Below are 24,236 nucleotides of genomic sequence, written 5' to 3' on the forward strand. Positions count from 1 at the left end.
GTTCCGTCACTACTGAGGATCGCAACCACACGTGACGTTCTTCCACTGTGTTCGATAATGGGTGGCATGGACCACATGGTACAGACTACCACCAAGTGCTTCTCTTACTAGATCTGACCATCTGGCTGGTGTTCTGCCCACGGCGCGCTTGCCCTCTATGCGACCCGAAATTATGAGATTCTCTAATTCATGTCTGGGAGACCGCATGATGTGTCCGAAGAAGCTCATAACACGTTCCTGGCAAATGGAAGAGAGCCTTTTTCGGATGTTTAGCTCCCTTAGAATGGACTCGTTTGTTCTCATGGCAGTCCACGGTATTCGTAGCATCCTCCGCCACACCCACATTTCAAAGGCATCGATCTTTTTGTTATCGTCACCCGACTTCATTTTCGAGAATTTTCAAATCTTCGTTTCTTAATATTTGGTAAATTCCATGTACGATACGTATATTGACTCAATTGCTTACATACTTACCTTTAAGAAATAGCTTGGCTTATTAAATCTCATCAAGTCTTGCGATGCCCATCTTATTAGTATAAACTGAAAAATTTCGGGCCGCACGTGTTGCTTATTGAACACAGTGTACCTCTAAAATAATGACTACCATTATTTGCGATATTATAATATCATGAAAAAAAATTAATTACAAATCTCTTAAGTCTGTCAAACATCAAACATTCGCCGGGAAGTCTTCGCTTACCGTGAGAATGATTAAATTTAACAACTCGCAGAGAGCTAAACAAAATTAAGTTAAGGGCTTCGTTTAAAGAGACTTGAGCGAGGGAGGAATTATCGGCGAACGCTCACAGGATCGGGGTAAGGGCTATTGTTTAAAGAGTGAACAAAAAGGGTGGCGGAATATCGCAAACGAGGCAACTACTCTTGGAAATTTATGGAGGGTATGAGATTGTAAGCATTCGTTGACAGGCTTTTGGCGTAAATGCAAAATCTATCTATATATTTATCTATATCTTTTTTTTTATTGCCCTTGTAGGCAGACGAGCATACGGCCCACCTGATGGTGAGTGGTTACCGTCGCCCATGGACTTCAGCAATGCCAAGGGCAGAGCCAAGCCGCTGCCTACCGATATCTATATCTAATCTATCATAGAAGTCACAACATGAAAGGCGCTGCCTACAATTCTAATTTTAAGTCTTAATACTATGTTGTAACGTTATCTAGGTATGTACGTCATCTAGTACATGAATATAATCGTATAGAAAGAAGACATTATTCAAATTACCGCCAAAAAATGAAGAAGCGAAAAAGTGTAATCGCATAAATGGCTGCCTAAAATAATGTAATTTTTTTTTTTTGCCCCTGTAGGCAGACGAGCATACGGCCCACCTGATGGTGAGTGGTTACCTTCGCCCATGGACTTCAGCAATGCCAGGGGCAGAGCCAAGCCGCTGCTTAATACTCTCCACAAGCCTCGTTTGAAGAAGGACATGTCATAGCGCTCGGGAAACACCGTGGAGGGGAGCTCATTCCATAGCCGGATGGTACGTGGCAAAAAAGACCTCTGGAAACGCACTGTGGATGACCGCAGTGGCTCCAGGTAGTATGGATGAACTCTACTCCGCTGGCGGGCGGTGCGATGGTAAAAACGAGATGCCGGTAACATCTCGAACAATTCCTCAGAGCACTTCAGCAGAGCATTCCTCAGAGTAATTAATCCCCGAATCACTAATCTCCCATGTTTGAAAGCGAGCTACAAAATCGACATTTGTATTGTGATTCGCGATCAACTCGGTCGTCGGTGGTGAAGAAACCGAAGCCCACGTATACGCGGAAAACGCAGGGCAAGTTGCGTGGTTTCTCTTATGCTAATATATCTCACAATTTTTACAAACTATTGGGGCGTGGATGCTCGGAACCTTCATTGGTACAAAAGCTATATTACCGTTCGCTACTCTGAGGTATGATTGCTAAGCATTAGATGTAGGTACTATCATTTTGTTTATCGTGTGAACTCGGTTGGGAATTAGGGATTCAGAGAGAAAAACAAGTTAATTAGAATTAGCGACAGTAACTCGAGGAAGCTCGGGACCCGCACCTGTGTACCTTCTGATTATCTTTCGTTATAAGCATTTGCATTATTATTCATGGTAAATATTGTGACCATCCATAGATAGCTATTGTACCTATTCTATTGCCTATTTTCTACCCATTTAAAGGATTATAAAATTATCAGACTGTCAATTGGGACTTCAATCTCAGGTCTTACCTTTTATTGTAGCTAGGGCTGTGGGTGGCATACACGTTGTGATATATATTAAATTTGGAATCTTCGCTAACACCACGACAGCTATATTACAAAATTTAAAACATCATAATCCTCAGACGTCGTTCTCTTTCCAGAAAATTAGAAACAAAACGTCAGAATGTAGTTTGAAATTCGAACCATAAATTTCTAATTGAGATGCACTTTTGATAATGACTGGCCACAGAACCAGTCTAACGAGCTTATCGTTCGTTGAGTGTACCGCAATCAATGATTTCACTCCATTAATACATATCAGATGAGTTAATATTCCAATTTTCATTAACGATTTGTATCCCGTAGTCCATATGAATATGCGTACACAGAAAGGGTACTTTTTATTGTTATTGATGAGTGGATAAACTATTAAAGTGAATTCAGTACGAAGTGAAATAAGTGTGAAGGCAAAAACTCGAATATTTTGTATTGGGCAATGGCTGTTTTGCTTAACAAACGCGAGTTCTTTGTAGTAATTTAAAGAATGGTGTTCATTCGTGCCAGATTACAATACGCCGTATGTACCACTTATAATTATGTAAATCAATAAATGTTCATGAGGTTTTTTTACGTGATGCTATTCCTTCGTCGTGTCGTTTATTCGTTCGTGAATACCTTGTATACTTTATAGGCTTACATTGACTAAATATTAGAAGTAATAAATAGTATTTGTTACCTTAACAAAGACTAATATAAAACTTTTGCAAGGTAACAGGCAAAGATAATAAAATAAGACTTAGTCTGGAGGTAGATGCAATACAAATAATATCGTTTTAATGTCATTATCGAATAGATTTAAGACTGTAATACAGTTTTAATTACTTCCAGCCATAATTATGTATACTGTTTAACGATAATACTGTGTACTGTTTAAGTTTGTTAATAATTTCGAACCATAGGTTTTTTGCGCAAAATGCTCTAACTAAATATTTTGAATGGCCTAAGCCATTAATCACTCACTAGAACTGAGGGAATGGAATTTGAAACGAAAAGCCACATTTCGGCCCGAAAAAATCTTATGTGAAGAGTCGAAATTGACATTCGTTATTATATTTCATAAATGAGTATCTCTTTATCTTCTATTTTTATGAATTGTGTAATTTTAGAAAGCGTACTTATTGTTAGATACGATTATTAATTTATGAAAGAAAAAAAAAACGCATGGGCAAAGTGGCACAGGTATTATCTGATGAATAAATTGGCCTACACGATCGCATTTACTGGTGGTAGGACCTCTAGTGAATCCGCGCGGGTAGGTACCACCACCCTGCCTATTTCTGCCGTGAAGCAGTAATTCGTTTCGGTTTGAAGGGCGGGGCAGCCGTTGTAACTATACTTGAGACCTTAGAACTTATATCTCAAGGTGGGTGGCGCATTTACGTGGTAGATGTCTATAGGCTCCAGTAACCACTTAACACCAGGTGGGCTGTGAGCTCGTCCACTCATCAAAGCAATAAAAAAATTAATAAAAAAAGCATGGATCGAATACGACCAGCGGTTCATCTCATCGCTAAGCCCGGTTGCGCGTTATAGGTCAAATTATTTTTTTGCACGATGTCTATTGCGCTTTAAGCCGGTCGATTAAGATTCTAACGACACAGCCTAGATGTTGTACGGCTGGTCAATAAGCATAATTTCATGTAAACCGCCATCGTATAGAGCAGCTGTTGCCGTACCAAGGACGACCTTTGCTGTAATTAACTTCGTCCGGGAGAAATGTTTAGCGTTCCACATTCTCTTTTTTACTTTTAATGTGGTTCCCCGAATTGACTTACTAGACTTTTCTCGTTATGTTTCCTTTTAATTAGCCTCAAATGTGTTTTGGCTTTAAAAAAACGGGATGTGGGTCTGAGAACAGTCTTTTTAACTTCAGACGATATAAATATAATTAAAGCTGCTTTAAAGGTTTGAATTCGCTTTTTTATTGTTATTATGTTATTTGTTAGATAAAATTATTAGAATCGTACACCCAACCGTACGTGACCCTGACACCTATAAAGTATTCGACGCATCGTAAACAATATAAACACAATAATAAAGATATTAATACGTGAAGCAAAAACTTTGTATCCCTTTTTACGAAAATTGCGCGGACGGAGGAGTATGAAATTTTCTACACTTAATGAGAATATAGAGAAGAAGTGCACAATGCTAATATTTTTTTAAAATAATGCATAAAAGATACATTAAATCAATAAAGAAATATTACACACACTACATAACATGTACTTGACGCACACACGCATGCATACTATTTATTGTCAAACTTATGTTTTTGGCGTCTGTTGTCAAATTGAGAATAGATTAAATATTGTTTGCCTTTGTTAATATTTTTTTAGTGTAGTATTGGCGAAATTTGTGATTATAGAAGTATAAAATACAATCATAATAGTGTACAAACTTACAATTCCAATTAATTATAGTCGAATTTCGACTACTGCGGGGCCTCTAGTAAAGATTAAAGCGCAAAAGTGATTTTGATTGTCTTCGACTTGAGATAACGTAAGAAAATATATCTTAATACGAATACAATAAGGTTTTTGTTTCATTAAAACACTGAAAACTGTTGTTAGAGTAGATTTGTTCAGAGATAGATACTATGGCGTGGATATTCGTCAGCAAGGTGGATAACGAACTAATTTAGCAGATAGCTAATTTAGCTAATTTACCATTCGCTATTTAGTACATAGACTTGTTGTTAGAGTTCTACTCCTATTTGAAATTGGACAGCTGTATGCTATTCTAATGTTTAGGATATTCTATTCATATATTCAGGACATGCTATGTCTGTAAAGAGGAAGGCTACAACTAAACAAATGTCACGACTATTTAACTGAGAATTTACTGGAGTATTACTTGTTATTCTACATGACGTAATCAAATTATATAGAAGAAACAAGAGGCATTCCAAAGAAGACCGTAAAATTAATTGATTCGAGTTTCGTAACAATGATGAAACCGATTTTTGAATCGAGTAAATATTGCTTATTGAAAGTCTATTGTCAGAAATATTCGTTTATTTCGCGAAATTGATCGACCTTGTTTACGTTTGCACGACAAATCTTTCTTTTACGACTGAGGATACGTTTTTAATTAAAATATAGGAAATAGCTGAAGACTTTTGTATTTTAATAAAGAACATTTCTACCAAAAAGAAATTGTAGCAAGACAAAAAACTCTTTATTTTGAAGACAAAACTCATTTGAATTGAAAGAATTGAATACCATGATAATTAGTTTACTATTATATATTTTATTGTAGTGTTGTACTATATGCGTTTTATTTTATTAGAAGATGTTTTTCCTTCGTCGCTGAAGTCATTCATAGATACATCTTAGGTACGTAGCTCATTAATTGGATTGGTATCTCTAGGATTTGAATCACCACCTACTCGCATCACTTGACAAGAATGTATAGGAACCCATACCCATTAGGTCCCAACTTTTATATAATACAGTAAATGAAAAAAACGTTTTTAGCCTAAGCCTATTGCTAAACTCAAACAGCTTTCTTATAGAGCAGAGGATAAGAAAATTAGTGAAAAATCGCTTGGCGACATAAAAAAACTGCCTACACATTAATTATTAATCATCTTGTCTTCAACATAAGTCTTAACTGGAAATTTTAAAGGCCTGTTTTCCGCAAGCGATGTAAAACAATTCTTACAAAAAAATAATTAAATAATAAAATACAGTGACGAGTCAATCCGAGAGCGAAGCAGCTAGCTAATTAAATTCGACTCTTCGATTTATTTTCAACAAGGAGGCCCGTTTCCCAAGAACAGTATTGGGTTTCAATTGAATTAGAATAGACGAATACAGAAAAGTCGATTAAAAGGTAGCGAAGTAGGTATTTTTGTTTTCATTACATTTCTTTTGTAATGGATGCTAAAATTTTTGTACTGTCTTTGGCTAGATGTTTTCACGCCCCGTCTCTGAGTGTTAATGCCAAGATCTACATTGAGATGTGAGGATAACACTTAATTGCGATACTATAGATTGATGTGGGGGTATGGAATACAGAAAAGTCATTTAAAAGGTAGCGAAGTAGGTATTTTTGTTTTCATTATATTTCTTTTGTAATGGATGCTAAAATTTTTGTACTGTCTTTGGCTAGATGTTTTCACGCCCCGTCTCTGAGTATTAATGCCAACATCTACATTGAGACGTCAGGATACAACTTAATTGCGATAGAATAATATAGATTGATGTGGTGGTATGTGATGCGCTTAGCTTAGCTCTTATTACCGCTTTTTAAGAGAACATATTTGTCACGTATTGTACTGAAATACATTTTAGAACCGGATAATAAATGCCTCTTCACGTTTTTTGCCAAGTTCTATGACAGATTAAATGTATTTAGAAACGACTTTTAATGAGTAGGCAGTAGATTGGTTTGTAACCTGGGCGCTTCCGAAGTCTACAACTGGCGGGCACTCATTAATAATTAAGCCATTTCAACATTTATTTCTAACAGATATACTTTTGCCATAATTGCCATTTTAGGGAGACGAGCATACTTCTTATAGGGCGGTGAGAGGGTTACTGTTGTCCTTGGACGTCAAAATGCCACAGATATAGCTTAGCCACGATTAAGCACTGAATAGTCTAAACGGACCTCGTTTTTAAAAAGACATGTCATAAGCACTGGATGGGCAATAATTCCAGAGTCGGATGGTGCGTGGCAGAATAAATATCTGAAAACACACTGTGGTAGAACGCAGTGGTTCTAGCGGGCGGTGCTATGTCTATAACGAGATGACAGGATCATCTCAAGCAATTCGTCAGAGCACCCAATACCGTCTTTACCATAAGGGTACATGGGGCCCGTGCCCAGGGCCACCGTTCTCAGGGGGCCCCGGAGAACCGACAATTTGGTTACCAATTGTATTCGAGAGCGATCATTTTCGCAGCTTAAGAGAATAAAAAATGAATTGCGAACAACAATGTTACAAGAACGGCTGAGTAATTTGTCAATTATGGGCATAGAAAGTGATATCCTTCAAAAAATTTACTTTAAAGATATAATGGAATATTTTGCTCAACAGAAATCCCGAAAGAAACCATTATAGTAACCAAAAAACCAGCAGCATTCTATTATAATTAATATTATTATATTGTACTGTCTTTGATTACCTATAATAAATGGTCATACTCAGTAAAAAAATGTGATTATAATTTGCTTTTTTTACTTTCCAAAAGGGCCTCAAATTCTTGTGTGCCCAAGGGCCCCAGCCTAGTTTAAGACGTCCCTGAGAGCACCCCCTTTAATATACTATTATTAGTAAGTGTTGGTTATATTCTTGTTTATACCTATCTACACAGATTGCGAAGAGACCCTGCCCAAGTCAACTTGAATAAATCGATAACGTAAACAAAAATGGGTTATCATCGAAGTATTAATTTACCAAACTAAGCGTATGTTCATCTTTATTATCTTTAAGTTCTTCACGCAACCTGAATACAGTTAACAAACAGACTCCATCGCGTTCCTTCAACCATTGACCTTTTGCGATAGCAAATCTTTAGCATTTTACGTTACGTGCAATTTTAGGGGGAAAAAAATCGAATTTAGAATTTTTTCTTACGTGTATATTACACATTTTAGACAGATTTTCATCTCTGAGTTATATGAAGGGTGTTTATCTTTCATCCGCCTTAAAGTAAATAAAAATCCCGCAAAGCTATAACCAAGCTTTTATCACACAGGTTTGTCTGTAGCAAACATTCATTAGCCGCATTTCACGCTTGCGGAACAATAATCGTCCATCATTATGTCACTCATTACTCCCTCTTCCTCCTGTGACGTCACTGCAGTGACATTATTAATTAAGCGGGACATGTCCCGGGCTAGTGGTCATCATTCGTTGTCATCTGCGATATACGGCATGACCGGGCTTCGTGCGGATTAGGTGGACTTTGTCGAGTGGTTGGGAAATTAATATATTTTATGAAAGCTTTCGTTGACCAATGACCAACGAACAATGGAAATTTGCTGATTGTTACTTACTAAAGTATTAAATATTTACTAGTGATCCCCCGGTAGTCGAAATTCGACTATAATTGATTGAAATTATAAATTTGTACACTATTATGATTCTATTGTCAAAGGATTGACATGACAAAGACGTTATACCTCTATAGTCACAGATTTCGCCAATACTACATTATAGACAATTAACATTAAATATATAAACAATATTAAACTATTCTCGATTTGACCACAGACTTAAGCAATAACAAAAGTTTGACAATAAACAAAGAGTATATGTGTGTGTGTCAAATACATGGTAGTGTGTGTAATTTTGTCTTTAATGTATTGCATATTTGTAATGTAATGCATATTTTTTTTAAATATTAACATTCTGCACTGCTTCTCTTTAATCTCTATAAGTGTGGGAAATTTCATACTCCTCCGTCCGCGCAATTTTCGTAAAAAAGGGTACATGGTTTTTGCTTCACGTATTAATATATAGATTTCAATCGTTCAACTTTTTCAAAATCATTTTATTACGACTGTCCAGAAATTCTTGCAGTGTTACAATTTTACACATTAATAAGAATCTACTCGACTACAGCTACTCGAATTTTAAACAAAAAAAAAAAATTGCTTAGTTAGGTGGACGAGCTCACGGCCCACCTGGTGTTAAGTGGTTAACGGAGCCCAAAAACGTCTACAATGTAAATGCCGCCACCCACCTTGAGACATGAGTTCTAAGGTCTCAGTTCAATACAACGGCTGCCTCAGCCTTCAAACCGAAACGGCACCTACCCGTGCGGACTCACAAGACGTCCTACCACCAGTAATTACGCAAATTATAATTTTACGGGTTTGTTTTTTATTACACGATGTTATTGCTTCACCGTAGAAGTCAATCGTGAACATTTGCTAAGTACGTATTTCATTATAAAAATCGGTTGGTACCCGCCTGCGGGATTCAAACACCATTGCATCGTTAGATACGAATGCACGGGCATCTTATCCTTTAGGCCACGATGACTTCATAATAATACTCTTAATCAAACTATATATTATTTAATTTTAATATACATTCGAAAAAATGGCATATAGAATTGATTTTTATAGATTTTTTAAATTAAAATCATTTCCGAAACATTTTTTTACGTAATGGATTTTTGTGACAAACTCCAGGGAAACCATTCATGGCGTAGGATTTATATTAAATGAGCCCGTGTGAAGCCATTATACGGTCTCATTTGCTGTACAAATTATATTTTCTCGTAAGAAAATATAATTCGTAATCTTATATCAAAGGAGTCTTTACGATACATTTTTTTGGTTCTAAGCACAACCTTCTCTTATACTATAAATAATGTTAACGTATTTTACTGATTCTCCCAATGAGATGTCTTCCGTTCTATTTATTATTAAGGACAACAGAGATTTCCCCGGTAGTCACATTTCCCAGGAACTTTACACCTGAATTCGATTTGCTTTGATTGTTTGACTGTATGTAAGTGATCAAAACTTCCCGCACGAAATTTTCGAATAATTTCTTGCATAAATTGGTCTGAATATGCGAATGTTGTTCGTCTTATCAAAAATCGTTTTTTTTTTGTTTTTTTTTTTGTCAGTAGGTAATCGCCGGACTTCCGCCCTTCACTGGGGATGGAGGGCGGGGCATGTCGGAGTCGAACCGACTAAAACCTCCTGTCGCTCAACAAACAACGTCCAAACCTCGCATGAGACAGAACTCATGAAAAGGCAAAGGGGGGAAAGTGAAGCGTTTAGTGCGGAGCACATCTCACCCATCACCCTCCCCCTCGGGACGCCGGACTGGCGGTCGTCGGCGCCACGACCACCAGCCCTCTCGGTCGGCAGGCTATCCGAAGCCCGCCTAGATGGCGCCGGTTAGAATGGTCATCAAAAATCGATAACATAGTAATAAATTTTGTAGCTTAATAAAATACACTAATAATAATAAAAGGTAAAGGTAAAACATAATTTTTTATTGCAATTTACTTAAATTTATGAAAGCGTGTTATAATAGAAAGTTCAGTGAATTGATACAAAATATTTACTGTTATTCGAACTGGTTGGATTAAAAATCACAAATATTGTTGTGGTAGCTTTCATAGATTATAAGAAGTAAAATGGAAACAGCGAAGCAACTTAACCCATATAGATACAATAGACGGAATCGCGATTCTGATGTGTAGATTCTAGTTAGGGTATAATATAAAAAAAAATTTTTTACTGAATTCCGTGAGCTCACCGATCAGTCTTCAGATGAAGACAGAATAGCTTCTCCAAGCTATTGGCAGAAAGGTAGAGAGAAAGAGAATAGAAACAAATATATGGTCAGACGCAAATCGTCATATATTCAAATTACTGATATTAAAATAATAACGCTATGGGTGACTATACACATTATTTAATTCACAATATGCCTCTACAATTCTTTATATTTGTAGCAAACTACATATTTGTAGTCTTAAATAATAATTAGCGGCCTTAAAATTAGGCCCGACCATTTTGAACGTGTAAACGGTACGGTCTGTACACAAACTCGGAAACTCTTGTTTGATTTAGTCGTTCGTTTCCTGCTGTTTGTGCGAACCTTATACCAACAGTGTCATGAAAATATAACGATGGCTAATACCGGAGAGTTTCAATGTTGTTTTTGAGTACGGTACTTCTTTTTTTTTCCCGAAAATTGTTCGTTTAAGGTGTTCTGAAGATTGTGAATTGGTTTCAAATGGAATTTGGAAATAATTTAAATTTGTTCTTGCCGAAGCGATAAGTAATTCTTGATTTGGTTATTTATCATGTTTTTTATAAGATCATGAGGATTGAGCCGAAAGAAGTGAATAAAAAAAGATGTGTGGTGTCGTGGGACACCGGATAGGAGCAAAGTTCCTTATTATAAAAATATTAATTTTAAGTTCTATTCGAGGTATAAAGAAAATAAAACTGGAGTTTCGCAACAACCCACGGTCATTCGGTAGCGTGCGAACTTATTGTACACTTCATTCACGGTTATTTGCTGAGTTAGTGTTTTTTTTTTTTTTTCCTACCTAAGCTGAGATCCTTGAGAGGCTATTTCAGCGTAACCCTAACGTTTGTAGGTGAGCTCACGGGGCTCAAACCTGACGACGATGCTAACACGAACTCTAGCAAGAGCCGTGCTTCGCAGAATCTACCACCGGATCGGAAACGCGACCCACTGAGAAGATCCGGCGAGAAACTCAGTGGGCTGTGTCTGGGAGTTAATTTACTCGTCGAGCCCTTCGTCGCAAGCGACGGGTTCGACGAGAACGGTGACCGGTGCTTGAAGTACCTAGAAGCACCGTTAGTGGATCGGGAGGATCCGAGATGACGTGTTTTGGGCGACGTCGACTGCTTTCCATTCTGCCCGCAGGATCGGGAATGTAGTTACCGTCGGCCACGATGAGAGGGTTCTCGTGTCGTGCCGCTTTATCGAAGTGGCGCATCGACGCCGACTGGAGATACTTACTGATGGACTCTAAGTCCAGGTCGTCATGGAGGTAGACGTTCGATATCGGAACGATGAGTTAGTGTATTGCGCAAACGAACGCTCTGAGATCGTGGTCAATCAATGATAAAAAATATGTCATTTTTTGTACTTTATTACAAAGTTAAGTCGTACACTACTAATAAAATGTGTATTACTAATAAAAATCTTACGTTACGGACGTTTTTTCCCGGTTAGGGTACCCCTCCGCATCGTCCCTTAAGTAACTTCATTCCAACAAAACAGAGAAACCTTTTTTTAATATTAAAGTAGTAAAGTAGAAAATAATTTCACAATGATAGTCCAGCTATGTTTGATGGCTATGCGGTGTCAGCCTGGAATATTACCGTCCCAACTATTTCTGTGGCGTTTCTTGTTTCTCTGAATATCATACTAGTATACTACGATGTTCAACTGGCATTTACTGGTGGCATGTATCCTGAAAGTCCGTTCGGATGATTGAGTATAAATATGACGTATATTTCTGCCGTGACGCCATCATGCGTTGTTACAACGAATATGTATGACAGCATTTACTTGGCGATGATTATAAGATTCAGATAAGATTATATTATTATTAAGATGGACCAACCACCTATTGAGGTTCGCGGGGACCCGCTGTAGGCAGGCAGCGCAGGACCGATCTTTGTGGCGAGGCTTGAGGGAGGTATTTGTCCAGCAGTGGACGTCTGTGGGCTAATAGATAGAGAATAGAATAGATTATGACCCTTTGGTAACCACTTGACACCAAATGGGCCGTGATCTCGTTCAGTTTGGAAGTCGTTGGTTGGTCACCAGTGCCGGGCGGCACAATAAGGAGTCAGTAATAGGGTAGACGGTTTATTTCCTAATTACACTCAGTATATTTAGCAGAAGGAGAGATAAAGTTTGGCATCCCAGAAGTCACGTTTCTGGGTTACCAAATCTCCAAGCACAGAGCCTTCGTTTTCTGTCCCTCATATTCAGCAATCTACGATTTAAAAAAAAACTTTATCACCGCTTGTCAAATTTAGATGGTACCAGATAAGAAGAATATTATCTGAAGTGGCAACACACAAAGATCATTAGATTTAAACTTAATACTGTAGCACTAAAGTGTTACAAAGTAATAGAGACTACCTAGAAATTGTCGTAGCTTAAAGAAATTCCGCGTTTTGTCTTTTTTTTTAAGTAGCTACTACTATGTCGGCGTTCAAATTCCACAGACAAGTACAACAAGACTTTTTAAGAAAATCCTTAGCTAGTACGTGTTGACGAACAATATTTCCGATAAAAGAATATCGTGTGATCAAAAATCGAATTCGCATTTTTCTTTAAATCTACTTAATAATCAGTAATTGGTTTGTAATTTTAGCACGCACTGGTACATGTCACTGTACTGTCAATTTCTGTTCTCACTGTAAACACTTCACAAACACTCAACAAACATTTTTAAACTCTCAATTCGCTTGTTCCGCCTCGATTCAGGTGATCCGTTCGCTGTTTCGGTTCGAGTAGTTCCGATTACTGACTGACTACGTACCATCTCTACAACGCTTTTATAGCCGACACTTCAACCCTAAAATTAAGGAGAATATTCCACACATCTCTAGTAGTAGTTTCCGCTATCTCACAATAGATGGCGTTGTAATTTTCGATCATTCTGGGTGTTACTAGATCCTTCTATATTCGTTCGACTATTCGGCGATAGATGGCGTTACTCTTACCAGCGTAACAATACGTTTATTCGTTCACTTTATTTTCATTGCAGTGATGGATACGCCCTGGGAACTGAAAGTCCAGTCTTCACACGCCATGGCTGGTGGAGCAGCGATCCTGACCTGCACCTCTTCAGCTGCTGTCAAGCACCACGTTATCGTCACCAGATGGTTTCAGGACGGCGTTGTCTTGGCACCTCTCGCTGTTGAAGCCGGTGAGTAAAATAACGTTTCAAAATGCATTGATACTTTAATTATCTGGTGTCGTGTTGGATTTTAGGCGGAAACTAGTGGTAGGACCTCTTATGAGTCCGCACGGGTAGGTACCACCACCCTGCCTATTTCTGCCGTGAAGCATTAATGCGTTTCGGTTTGAAGGGTAGGGCAGCCGTTGTAACTACACTGAGACCTTAGAACTTATATCTCAAGGTGGGTGGCGTATTTACGTTGTAGATGTCTATGAACTCCAGTAATCACTTAACACCAGGTGGGATGTGAGCTCGTCCACCCATCTAAGCAATAAATAAAAATTTTTTAGAGGGAAACATGATTTATATTTAGTGCTTAAACATATAATAATGAAGTGTAATTGTGACCTCGCATAGGTGGCACCACCAGCGATTGTCAACTGGCATTTACTGGTGGTAGGGAAAATTGTGAGTCCGCACGGACGAGAATTATCTGGCTTATTTCTTTCGCGATGGTGCATTCCAGTTTGAAGGGTGGGAAACCTATAATATAATACATCTCAGACTTTGACCTTAGATATAAAGGTGGGTACAGGCATTAACATTATGACGTCCGTGGATTGGAGTAACAGCTGTTGAAAAGATGAGCCATGTGAGCATCTCTGTTAATCTATAGTAAAAAAGAGCAAAAGACATGATAAACAAATACATATTAATATTAAGGTTTTTTTTATTGCCCTAGTTAACAGACGAGCATACGGTCAACCTGATAGTATTTACTATTGGTTACCGTCGCCCATGGACTTCAGCAATGCCAGGTGCAGAGCCAAGTCGCTGCCTACCAAGAGCCAAGTTACACACATTTAAATATATATATTCTGTCTGTTTATATGTAAATTCTTGCTGGCAACTTAAGATCTCGTTTGATTTGACAGTCCTGAAACCTTAAATAAATGAATATGAAGTGAAACTTTAGCGCGGCTGTTGAAATTAATTACGAACTTGCCTTATTACTGTCACGTAGTAAGGAGTTTGGTAAGACAGCCGCGCTAGTGACACAGCTGTGTGACATATACGTAATAGCCCACTGAGTTTCTCGCCGGATCTTCTCAGTGGGTCGCGATTCCGAACCGGTGGTAGATTCAGCGAAGCACTGCTCTTACTAGGGCTAGTAGTGTCAGCAAATGTCAGGTTGAGCCCGTGGGGACACATTTCCTACGCGAGGTAGAAAAAAAAACGTAATTCTCGCGCGATTTCTCTCTTGGTATTTCGTTTCACTGACTCGGTGGTGCAGTAGTTATCGCTCCCGACTGTTGCGCCGAGAGTCGTGGGTTCGATTCCCACTTCGCACCAACATTCTTATGATTAACAGGTTTGTTAGCTCTTTGTTTGAGTGTTTATTATCTATATATGTCTATTTTTTTATGTTTAAAAGTATGTATATCAGTCTCTAGTATCCATAACCCAGGGAATTTGGGGCCGCATGACCGTGTGTGTTTGATTCCGTTATTTATTTATAGCTATTATTAGTTATTTTTACTGTAAATCGTAATTACGCCGCTCAAAGTGTGTTTATTAAAGTTTAGTTAAGTTATATTCTGGCCTTTGTTTCCGATTTAAATTTCATATCGTTCGTAACGTTACGTAGCGTAACGTTTGCCTACGTTTGCCACTAGGGGCGCTGTTCTAACTGCATACAAATTTGAGTTAACTTTTACGCTATCGAGAACGTTCAAAAACCTGACGTTTAGTTAAGCACCCTGAGCCTGACGTGTTACCGTGCACTTAGCACGAAGTGTTTAATTATTCTCGCTTGGTGCGTCTTCGGTGAGAGCACATCACGAATGTGGGAATCTACAATGTAGATGAAGTCAATGAAGATGCTCTAAGTGATAAGTCATGTTAGCTGTGTTTCAAAAACGCGCTGTATACATTTAAAAGTAAGTTCAAACGATTTTGTTATTGCCCTTGTAGGCAAACGAGCACACGGCCACCTGATGGTATTTATTACTGGTTACCGTCGCCCATGGACTTTAACAATGCCAGGGCCAAACCGCTGCCTACTATTAAAATTAGTACTAATAACACGCTTTGTATCGAGCGTTTTAATTAAAGTTTAAAAGTCGTCGTGGCCTAAAGGATAAGACGTCCGGTGCATTCGTATGTAGCGATGCACCGGTGTTCGAATCCCGCAGGCGGGTACCAATTTTTCTAATGAAATACGTACTCAACAAATGTTCACGATTGACTTCCACGGTGAAATAATAAAATCGTGTAATAAAAACCAAACCTGCAAAATTATAATTTGCGTAATCACTGGTGGTAGGGCCTCCTGTGTGTCCGCACGGGTAGGTACCACCACCCCGCCTATTTCCACCGTGAAGCAGTAATGCGTTTCGATTCGAAGGGTGGGGTAGCCGTTGTAACTATACTGAGACCTTAGAACCCTTATCTCAAAATGGGTGGTGGCTTTTACGTTGCAGAAGTCTATGAGCTCCAGTAACCACTTAACACCAGGTGGGCTGTGAGCTCGTCCATCTAACTAAGCAATAAAAAAAAAAAAAAAAAAGTTAGCTAACAATATTAAAACGTTACAAAAATAAAATAAATGCCAAATGTACAGAAACGCTTCGATCGATATAAATTAATTTCACCACACTCGAGACTATTTCGTTTGGGAGTTGGCGAAATCGGGATTTTTTTCCCGTCTAATGCCAGCTGGCCGCGACAGCGGGACTTTGTATAAAGAATCGTAATCTCGCAATTAAACACGGGAAACTTGATTAACGAAGGCATTTTTTTCATTTTGGATACCGAGACATCGTTTCTTCGATGTAATTAACGGATAATTGAAAAAAAAATATCGCTTTGGATGCGACAGATTTTCGTGAAGCCGAATTATGAAGTTTTGTGGCATTGATTTATGGCTTATTGGATCCCTTTTTACGAGTTATCGAAAATTTTTAGTTGTGAATGGTAAATTGTTATTTAGCCTAGTGAGTTTTCACTTCATTTTTCAATCAAAATTTATAATATTAGTAATTTCTGAAGTTTTAGTAGGAGTGAGCATAAAAGGATATGCACATTACATTTATTATATCGGGCATTAAGGTCTAAGACCCATGGACGTTGGAACCGAAATACCCTGTTATAACCTAATAACCCAACCTAATAATAACCTTGTCGCCTCTGAATGAGCTTTCTTTTGAGATATTTCTTGTTACCCAGGTCGGCCCTGAGCTCACCGACTTCAGGCAATAACTAACGCAGTTTACAATATAATTATAGACAAATATTGCACGTGTTCATAATGATAATTGTCATTGCAATTAGGAAAGTGATCTTCCAAACACATCTCCAAAACTGAAATCTTTTATCGAGGTATGCGTTTACTAACCAAGCTGATGAATTTATAGTTAAATCCGGTCCGACAATCCTACACTGATTCTCATATTACTGGTTTTTTTTAGATTGGCCCGCCAATTGTCTGATCCTTCGACTCTTGGGATTTTTGTACAAACGTATATTAGAATACCATATTAGTCTATCGAGCTGTTGATAACATTATAGCCAATCCATACATTTTCCTCAACATTCTTTACTTTTTCTGTTATAATTTCCAAAAGTTATGTAGGTTTAGAACATAGGGATGCCGTTATATAAAGCAATTGAGACTTCGACATCACGCTTCAAATTGGGTTGGAATATTCACGTCAGAATGGACGCCAATAACCACCTATCTCTAGCTTGCTCATAAGCTGGCTTACTCGGCTGCGAAATAAATAAAAAACTATTTAAGTTCTCACCTTACTTGCGGAGTTTAGCTAGTCTGCTATTAAATGCATGAAAAAAGTCAATTCTATTGTGTTTTACAAAAAAGTTTTATCCTCTTTGTCATTATACCACATTATGTCGGGTTGGTGAAGCGTGTCCTCTTATTACGTTGCATAAGGTGCTGAAAAGCTTCTCATTCTTGGTCAAGAGGAGGGAAAACGATTCAAAGGTAGGGCATCAACAAGATGGTCGTCGCAGTTGAGAGACAGTTGGAGGCAAATCCAACAGGCGGTCCATCTCTCAGCGAACCGATCTTCATGGGTATACTTATATACGTGTGGTTGTGGTCCTGTGATGGAGAAGAATACTGCTTGACGTCAGACCCTCATTGGGTTATATCTCCAGTAGTATATCTATTGCAATGTGCCATAGGGAGGGAATTTGTTGTTGCTTCTTTCGATGTTCTTCTTTATTCACACGTTTTTTTTTGTTTTATGCTTATCGTTTTATTATCATAAATATTCACACTAAAATTTAGATTTTCAAATACCAAAAATATGTACAAAAATCTAAAATTTCTTAGTTTTTCCGTATCTATAATATATATAATACTTGAAGCAAAAACTTTGTACCCCTTTTTACGAAATTTGCGCAGACGGAGGAGTATGAAATTTCCTACATTTATAAAAAATATAGAGACGAAGTGGAGAATGCCAAAATTGTTTACAATTTTACATTATAAAAATACATTATACCAATAAAAAAAAAACATTACACACACTACCATGTATTTGACACACACACGCGTGCATACTATTTGTATATTGTCAAACTTTTCTTATTGCTTATAGTCTGTGGTCAAATTCAGAATAGATTAAATATTGTTTGTTTTTATTAGTATTTGTCTAAAGTGTAATTTTGGCGAAATCTGTGACTGTAGAAGTATAATAGTCTTTGACAACTGAATCATAATAGTGTGCAAACTTATAATTTTAATTGATTAAAGTCGAATTTCGACTACCGGGCGACCACTAGTTTTCATAATAAGGTCGAAAGAATTTTGAAGGATCACAAAAATAAAATACTCTTTGTAAGGTAAATCATTTTGAATAACGTATGCGTGTGATATTTGATGTTCTCGTAGAATTGTAAACGTTTAATACGTAATCAGCTTATCTTGTGTAATCCGATCTGTCTCTCTGTTACATCTTAATTAACGGAACCCTTGAAATGCCTGTGACGCTTCGCTTGTTACGGTTCGGTGAAGCGCTAAAATGATGCATAATTCATTTTGTTAGTACACAAAATTGATTATTCTTCGCTGCGAGCATAACCGTCCGCTATTATCAACAAAGCATATGCATCAATATTGGGCATCAGAACTGCAATCTATCATTTAGGACTTTTTTTAAACCTCGTTTGAAGATGGACATGTGACAGTGCTCAAAAAAGTCTCACATTACGTCTAAGGATGATCTCACGGTACAATTTTTATAATTTTTTTTTATTACTTAGATGGGGGGACGAGTTCACAGCCCACCTTGTGTTAAGTGTTTACTGGAGTCCATAGACATCTACAACGTAAATGCGCCAACCACCTTGAGATCTAAGGTCTCAGTATAGTTACAATGGCTGCCCCACCCTTCAAATCGAAATGCATTACTGCTTCACGGCAGAAATAGGCAGGGTGGTGGTACCTAATCGTGCGGTCTCACAAGACCTACTTCTACCAGTAAACTGTTACATACCACATAACACACGATCTTAACGCGCAATCTCTCCATTGTGTTTATGTGAAATGACAATGAGGTTGTTAAGAGACTTGTAACTATCAATATGGAAGGCTTTAGAGGAAGAGGTAGACCTAAGAAAAAATGGATGGACTGCATGAAAGACGATATGTGTGATCTGTGAGCGAGCGAAGGAATGGTATATGACAGAGTACTGTGGAAAGAGAAAACATGTTGCGCCGACCCCAAATGACTGGGAAAAAGGCAGGAGAATGATGATAATGATGTATATGTTCATCAGTTTTTGGTATTACCGTATGTTCCATGGGGAGTGCTCTGAGGAATTGTTCAAGATGATACCGGCATCTCGTTTTTACCATCGCACCGCCCGCCACCGGAGTAGAGTTCATCCATACTACCTGGAGCCACTGCGGTCATCCACAGTGCGTTTCCAGAGATCTTTTTTGCCACGTACCATCCGGCTATGGAATGAGCTCCTCTCCACGGTGTTTCCCAAGCGCTATGACATGTCCTTCTTCAAACGAGGCTTGTGGAGAGTATTAAGCGGTAGGCAGCAGCTTGGCTCTGCCCCTGGCATTGCTGAAGTCCATGGGCGACGGTAACCACTCACCATCAGGTGGGCCGTATGTTCGTCTGCCTACAAGGGCAATAAAAAAAAATAAAAAAACCATAAAACAGGGAGCTCTCAATTGCGGTTGAATTGGTCGTGCGTGATTTGTTTCCAGTTATTATTATTATTATTACGTTTTTTCTAAGGTTTCTAATAATAAACACTTTTCGTGGTCACGGAAGACTAAGGTGTTATTCGTCGACACTTGGATTTTGCGCTAACTATTCTATAAAATACTATAATATAATAATAACTATAAATAACTGTTCTATAAAAAAATATTCGAACAATAACCGAAGATAAATATAGTATTTGAAGCAACATTTTAGGACTCCATCGTTATCCTGACGTCTGTCTACCTTATCTAAGGTATTAAAGCATTATAGAATAGTCAGAACAATGGCACACTATTGTACGGAATGCTGAATTAATAATTATTTAACAGATAACGAGGGTTTTATCTCCTTTGATGTAAGGTTGAATGTGAATATCAGTGTTATGAAAATTATCGGTTGAATGTGGTCGAGAGTGTGGTTGTTTTCTGTCGTCATGCTAAGTGATGTGGGTGCTCCAACGGAAATGAATTTCACCGCCTTAAGCTTTTTTTTCCTCCTACCTATGCTAATAGCCTTGAGAGGCTATTTCAGCTTCTCCTTGACATGTAGGTGAGCTCCCGGGGTACAAACCGGGAGTGTTGCTAACACTGGCCCTAGCAAGAGCAGTGCAGAACCTACCACCCGATCGGAAACGCGACCCACTCAGAAGATCCGGCGAGAAACTCAGTGGGCTGTGTCTATGGGTTAAATCACTCGTCGAGCCCTTCGTCGCAAGCGACGGGTTCAACGAGGACGGTGACCGGTGCTTGTGGTACCTAAAAACACCGTTAATGGATCGGAAAGATCCGTAATGGCGACTTCGTTCTGAGGCAGAACGGTGTGGGATTGCAACTTACAAACGGTAAATAACAAGTTAACTGCGGAACCATTTTTGAAAGAGTTTTATAGATGGAAGTCGTCGTGGCCTAAAGGATAAGACGTCCGGTGTATTCGTATCTAGCGATGCACCGGTGTTCGGATCCCGCCGGTGGGTACCAATTTTTCTAATGAAATACATACTTAGCAACTGTTCACGATTGACTTCCACGGTGAAGGAATAACATCGTGTCATAAAAATCAAACCCGAAAAATTATAATTTGCGTAATTACTGGTGGTAGGACCTCTTCTGCCTATTTCTGCCGTGAAGCAGTAATGCGTTTCGGTTCGAAGGGTAGGGTAGCCGTTGTAACTATACTGAGACCTTACAACTTATATCTCAAGGTGGGTGGCGCATTTACGTTGTAGATGTCTATGGGGTCTAGTAACCACTTAACACCAGGTGGGCTGTGAGCTCGTCTACCCATTCTTAGCAATAAAAATAGAACAAAAAAAGAGTGTATTTATCTTGGTGCTTAGTGCGAGTTTTTTAACGTTCTCGATAGCGTAAAAGTTAACTCAATTTTGTTTGCAGTTGGAACAGCGCCCCTAGTGGCAAACGTAGGCAAACGTACCATTACAGTAAATAAATGCGCTACAATCATATTATTATTAGATCGCTGTTGTAACTAAAATACATTTAATTATATTTCCATTTTACGAAATTGTAAACTCATTTCATAGCTTCATTGTTTCATAATAACAAGAAAGCGTTCTCGAATTCGGAATGTTAATGTCAAAAAGTAATTTCAAATCTCGAAGATTTTGTTTGTTAAGTTACTTTTTGACTTGAATGCTTTTTTAAGTAATTAAGGAGCGGCGCATTGGGTCGTCATCAAAGACTATAACCAATATTTGTAATAGAGCATATTTCAAGTTATAATGGTCATGTCCTTACGGATCCATCAGATCTAATAACTCTTGCATTAGATTCAGCTCTAACACTAAGAGCAGGCTTAGGGATCCCGGTAACCGTATTCGTCGAACTCTTTGCCGAGTTCGTCGAACTTCGTCGAACTCGGCAAAGAGTTATAATAATATGATTGTAGCGCATTTATTTACTGTAATGGCACGTTTGCCTACATTTGCCGCTAGGGGCGCTGTTACAACTGCAAACAAAATTGAGTTTACTTTTACGCTATCGAGAACGTTAAAAAACTCGCACTAAGCACCAAGACCACATACATACTATAAAACTCTTTCAAAAATTGTCCCGCAGTCAACTTGTTATTTACCGTTTGTAAGTTGCAATCCCACACCGTTCTGTCTCCGAACGATGTCGCCCTAAACACTTCATTACGGATCCTGCCGATCCATTAACAGTGCTTTTAGGTACCACAAGCACCGGTCACCGTCCTGGTCGAACCCATCGCATGCGACGAAGGGCTTGACGAGTGAATTAACCCATAGACACGGCCCACTGAGTTTCTCGCCGGATCTTCTCAGTGAGTCACGTTTCCGATCCGGTGGTAGATTCCGCACTGCTCTTGCTAGGGCCAGTGTTAGCAACACTCCCGGTTTGTACCCCGGGAGCTCACCTACATGTCAAGGAGAAGCTGAAATAGCCTCTCAAGGCTATCAGCAAAGGTAGGAGGAAAAAAAAGCTTAAGGCGGTGAAATTCATTTCCGTTGGAGCACCCACATCACTTAGCATGACGACAGAAAACAACCACACTCTCGACCACATTCAACCGATAATTTTCATAACACTGATATCCACATTCAACCTTACATCAAAGGAGATAAAACCCTTGTTATCTGTTAAATAATTATTAATTCAGCATTCCGTACAATAGTGTGCCATTGTTCTGACTATTCCATAATGCTTTAATACCTTAGATAAGGTAGACAGACGTCAGGATAACGATGGAGTCCTAAAATGTTGCTTCAAATACTATATTTATCTTCGGTTATTATTCGGATATTTTTATAGAACAGGTATTTATAGTTATTATAATATTATATTATAGTATTTTATAGAATGGTTAGCGCAAAATTCAAGTGTCGACGAATAGTCCTCCGTGACCACGAAAAGTGTATAGTATTAGAAACCTTAGAAAAAACGTAATAATAATAATAATAACTGGAAACAAATCACGCACGAACAATTCAGCCGCAATTGAGAATTCCCTGTTTTATGGATACCAAAAACTGATGAACATATACGTCATCATCATCATTCTCCTGCCCTTTTCCCAGTCATTTGGGGTCGGCGCAACATGTTTTCTCCTTCCACAGTACTCTGTCATATACCATTCCTTGGCTCGCTCACCCCTTACACATATCGTCTTTCACGCAATCCCTCCATTTTTTCTTAGGTCTACCTCTTCCTCTAAAGCCTTCCACATTCATAGTTAAAAGTCTCTTAATAAACTCTTTTTCATTTCACATAATCAAAATGGAGAGATTGCGCGTTAAGATCGTGTGTTATGTGGTGTGTAACAGTTTACTGGTAGCAGGAGGTCTTGTGAGTCCGCACGATTAGGTACCACCACGCTGCCTGTTTCGCCGTGAAGCAGTAACGCATTTCGGTTTGAAGGGTGGGGCAGCCGTTGTAACTATACTGAGATCATAGAACTTATATCTCAAGGTGGGTGGCGCATTTACGTTGTAGATGTCTATGGGCTCCAGTAACCACTTAACACCAGCTGGGCTGTGAACTCGTCCCCATCTAAGTAACAAAATAAAATGTACTGTGAGATTAACCTTAGACGTAATGTGAGACGTTTTTGTCATGTCCATCTTCAAACGAGGTTTAAAAAAGTCCTAAATGATAGATTGCAGTTCTGATGCCTAATATTGATGCATATGCTTTGTTGATAATAGCGGACGGATATGCTCGCAGCGAAGAATAATCAATTTTGTGTACTAACAAAATGAATTATGCATCATTTTAGCGCTTCACCGAACCGTAACAAGCGAAGCGTCACAGGCATTTCAAGGGTTCCGTTAATTAAGATGTTACAGACAGACAGATCGGATTACACAAGATAAGCTGATTACGTATTAAATGTTTTCAATTCTACGAGAACATCAAATATCACACGCATACGTTTTTCAAAATGATTTACCTTACAAAGAGTATTTTATTTTTGTGATCCTTCAAAATTCTTTCGACCTTATTATGAAAACTAGTGGTCGCCCGGTAGTCGAAATTGGACTTTAATTAATTGAAATTATAAGTTTGCACACTATTATGATTCAGTTGTCAAAGACTGTTATACTTCTATAGTCACAGATTTCGCCAAAATTACACTTTAGACAAATACTATTAAAGACAAACAATATTTAATCTATTCTGAATTTGACCACAGACTATAAGCAATAAGAAAAGACAATATACAAATAGTATGCATGCATGTGTGTGTCAAATACATGGTAGTGTGTGTAATGTTTTTTTTAATTGATTTAATGTATTTTTATAATGTAAAATTGAAAACAGTTTTTGCATTCTCCACTTCATCTCTATATTTTTTATAAGTGTAGG

The 24,236-nt window shown here is 38.3% G+C and overlaps 1 protein-coding gene across 3 annotated transcripts in view; it reads left to right on the forward strand.

Annotated features, from left to right (window-relative positions):
• Positions 1 to 24,236, forward strand: part of LOC114242785 (cell adhesion molecule Dscam2) — a 264,526-nt gene that overhangs the window by 150,176 nt on the left and 90,114 nt on the right. For all 3 annotated transcript variants that reach the window (XM_089727900.1, XM_089727901.1, XM_089727899.1), the window contains exon 5: positions 13,508 to 13,669. In XM_089727900.1, the coding sequence (XP_089584026.1) occupies positions 13,508 to 13,669 (162 nt within the window). The remainder of the gene's footprint in view (positions 1 to 13,507; positions 13,670 to 24,236) is intronic.

This window comes from Bombyx mandarina, chromosome 05, assembly GCF_030267445.1.
Source record: "Bombyx mandarina strain Sakado chromosome 05, ASM3026744v2".
NCBI lineage: Eukaryota > Metazoa > Arthropoda > Insecta > Lepidoptera > Bombycidae > Bombyx > Bombyx mandarina.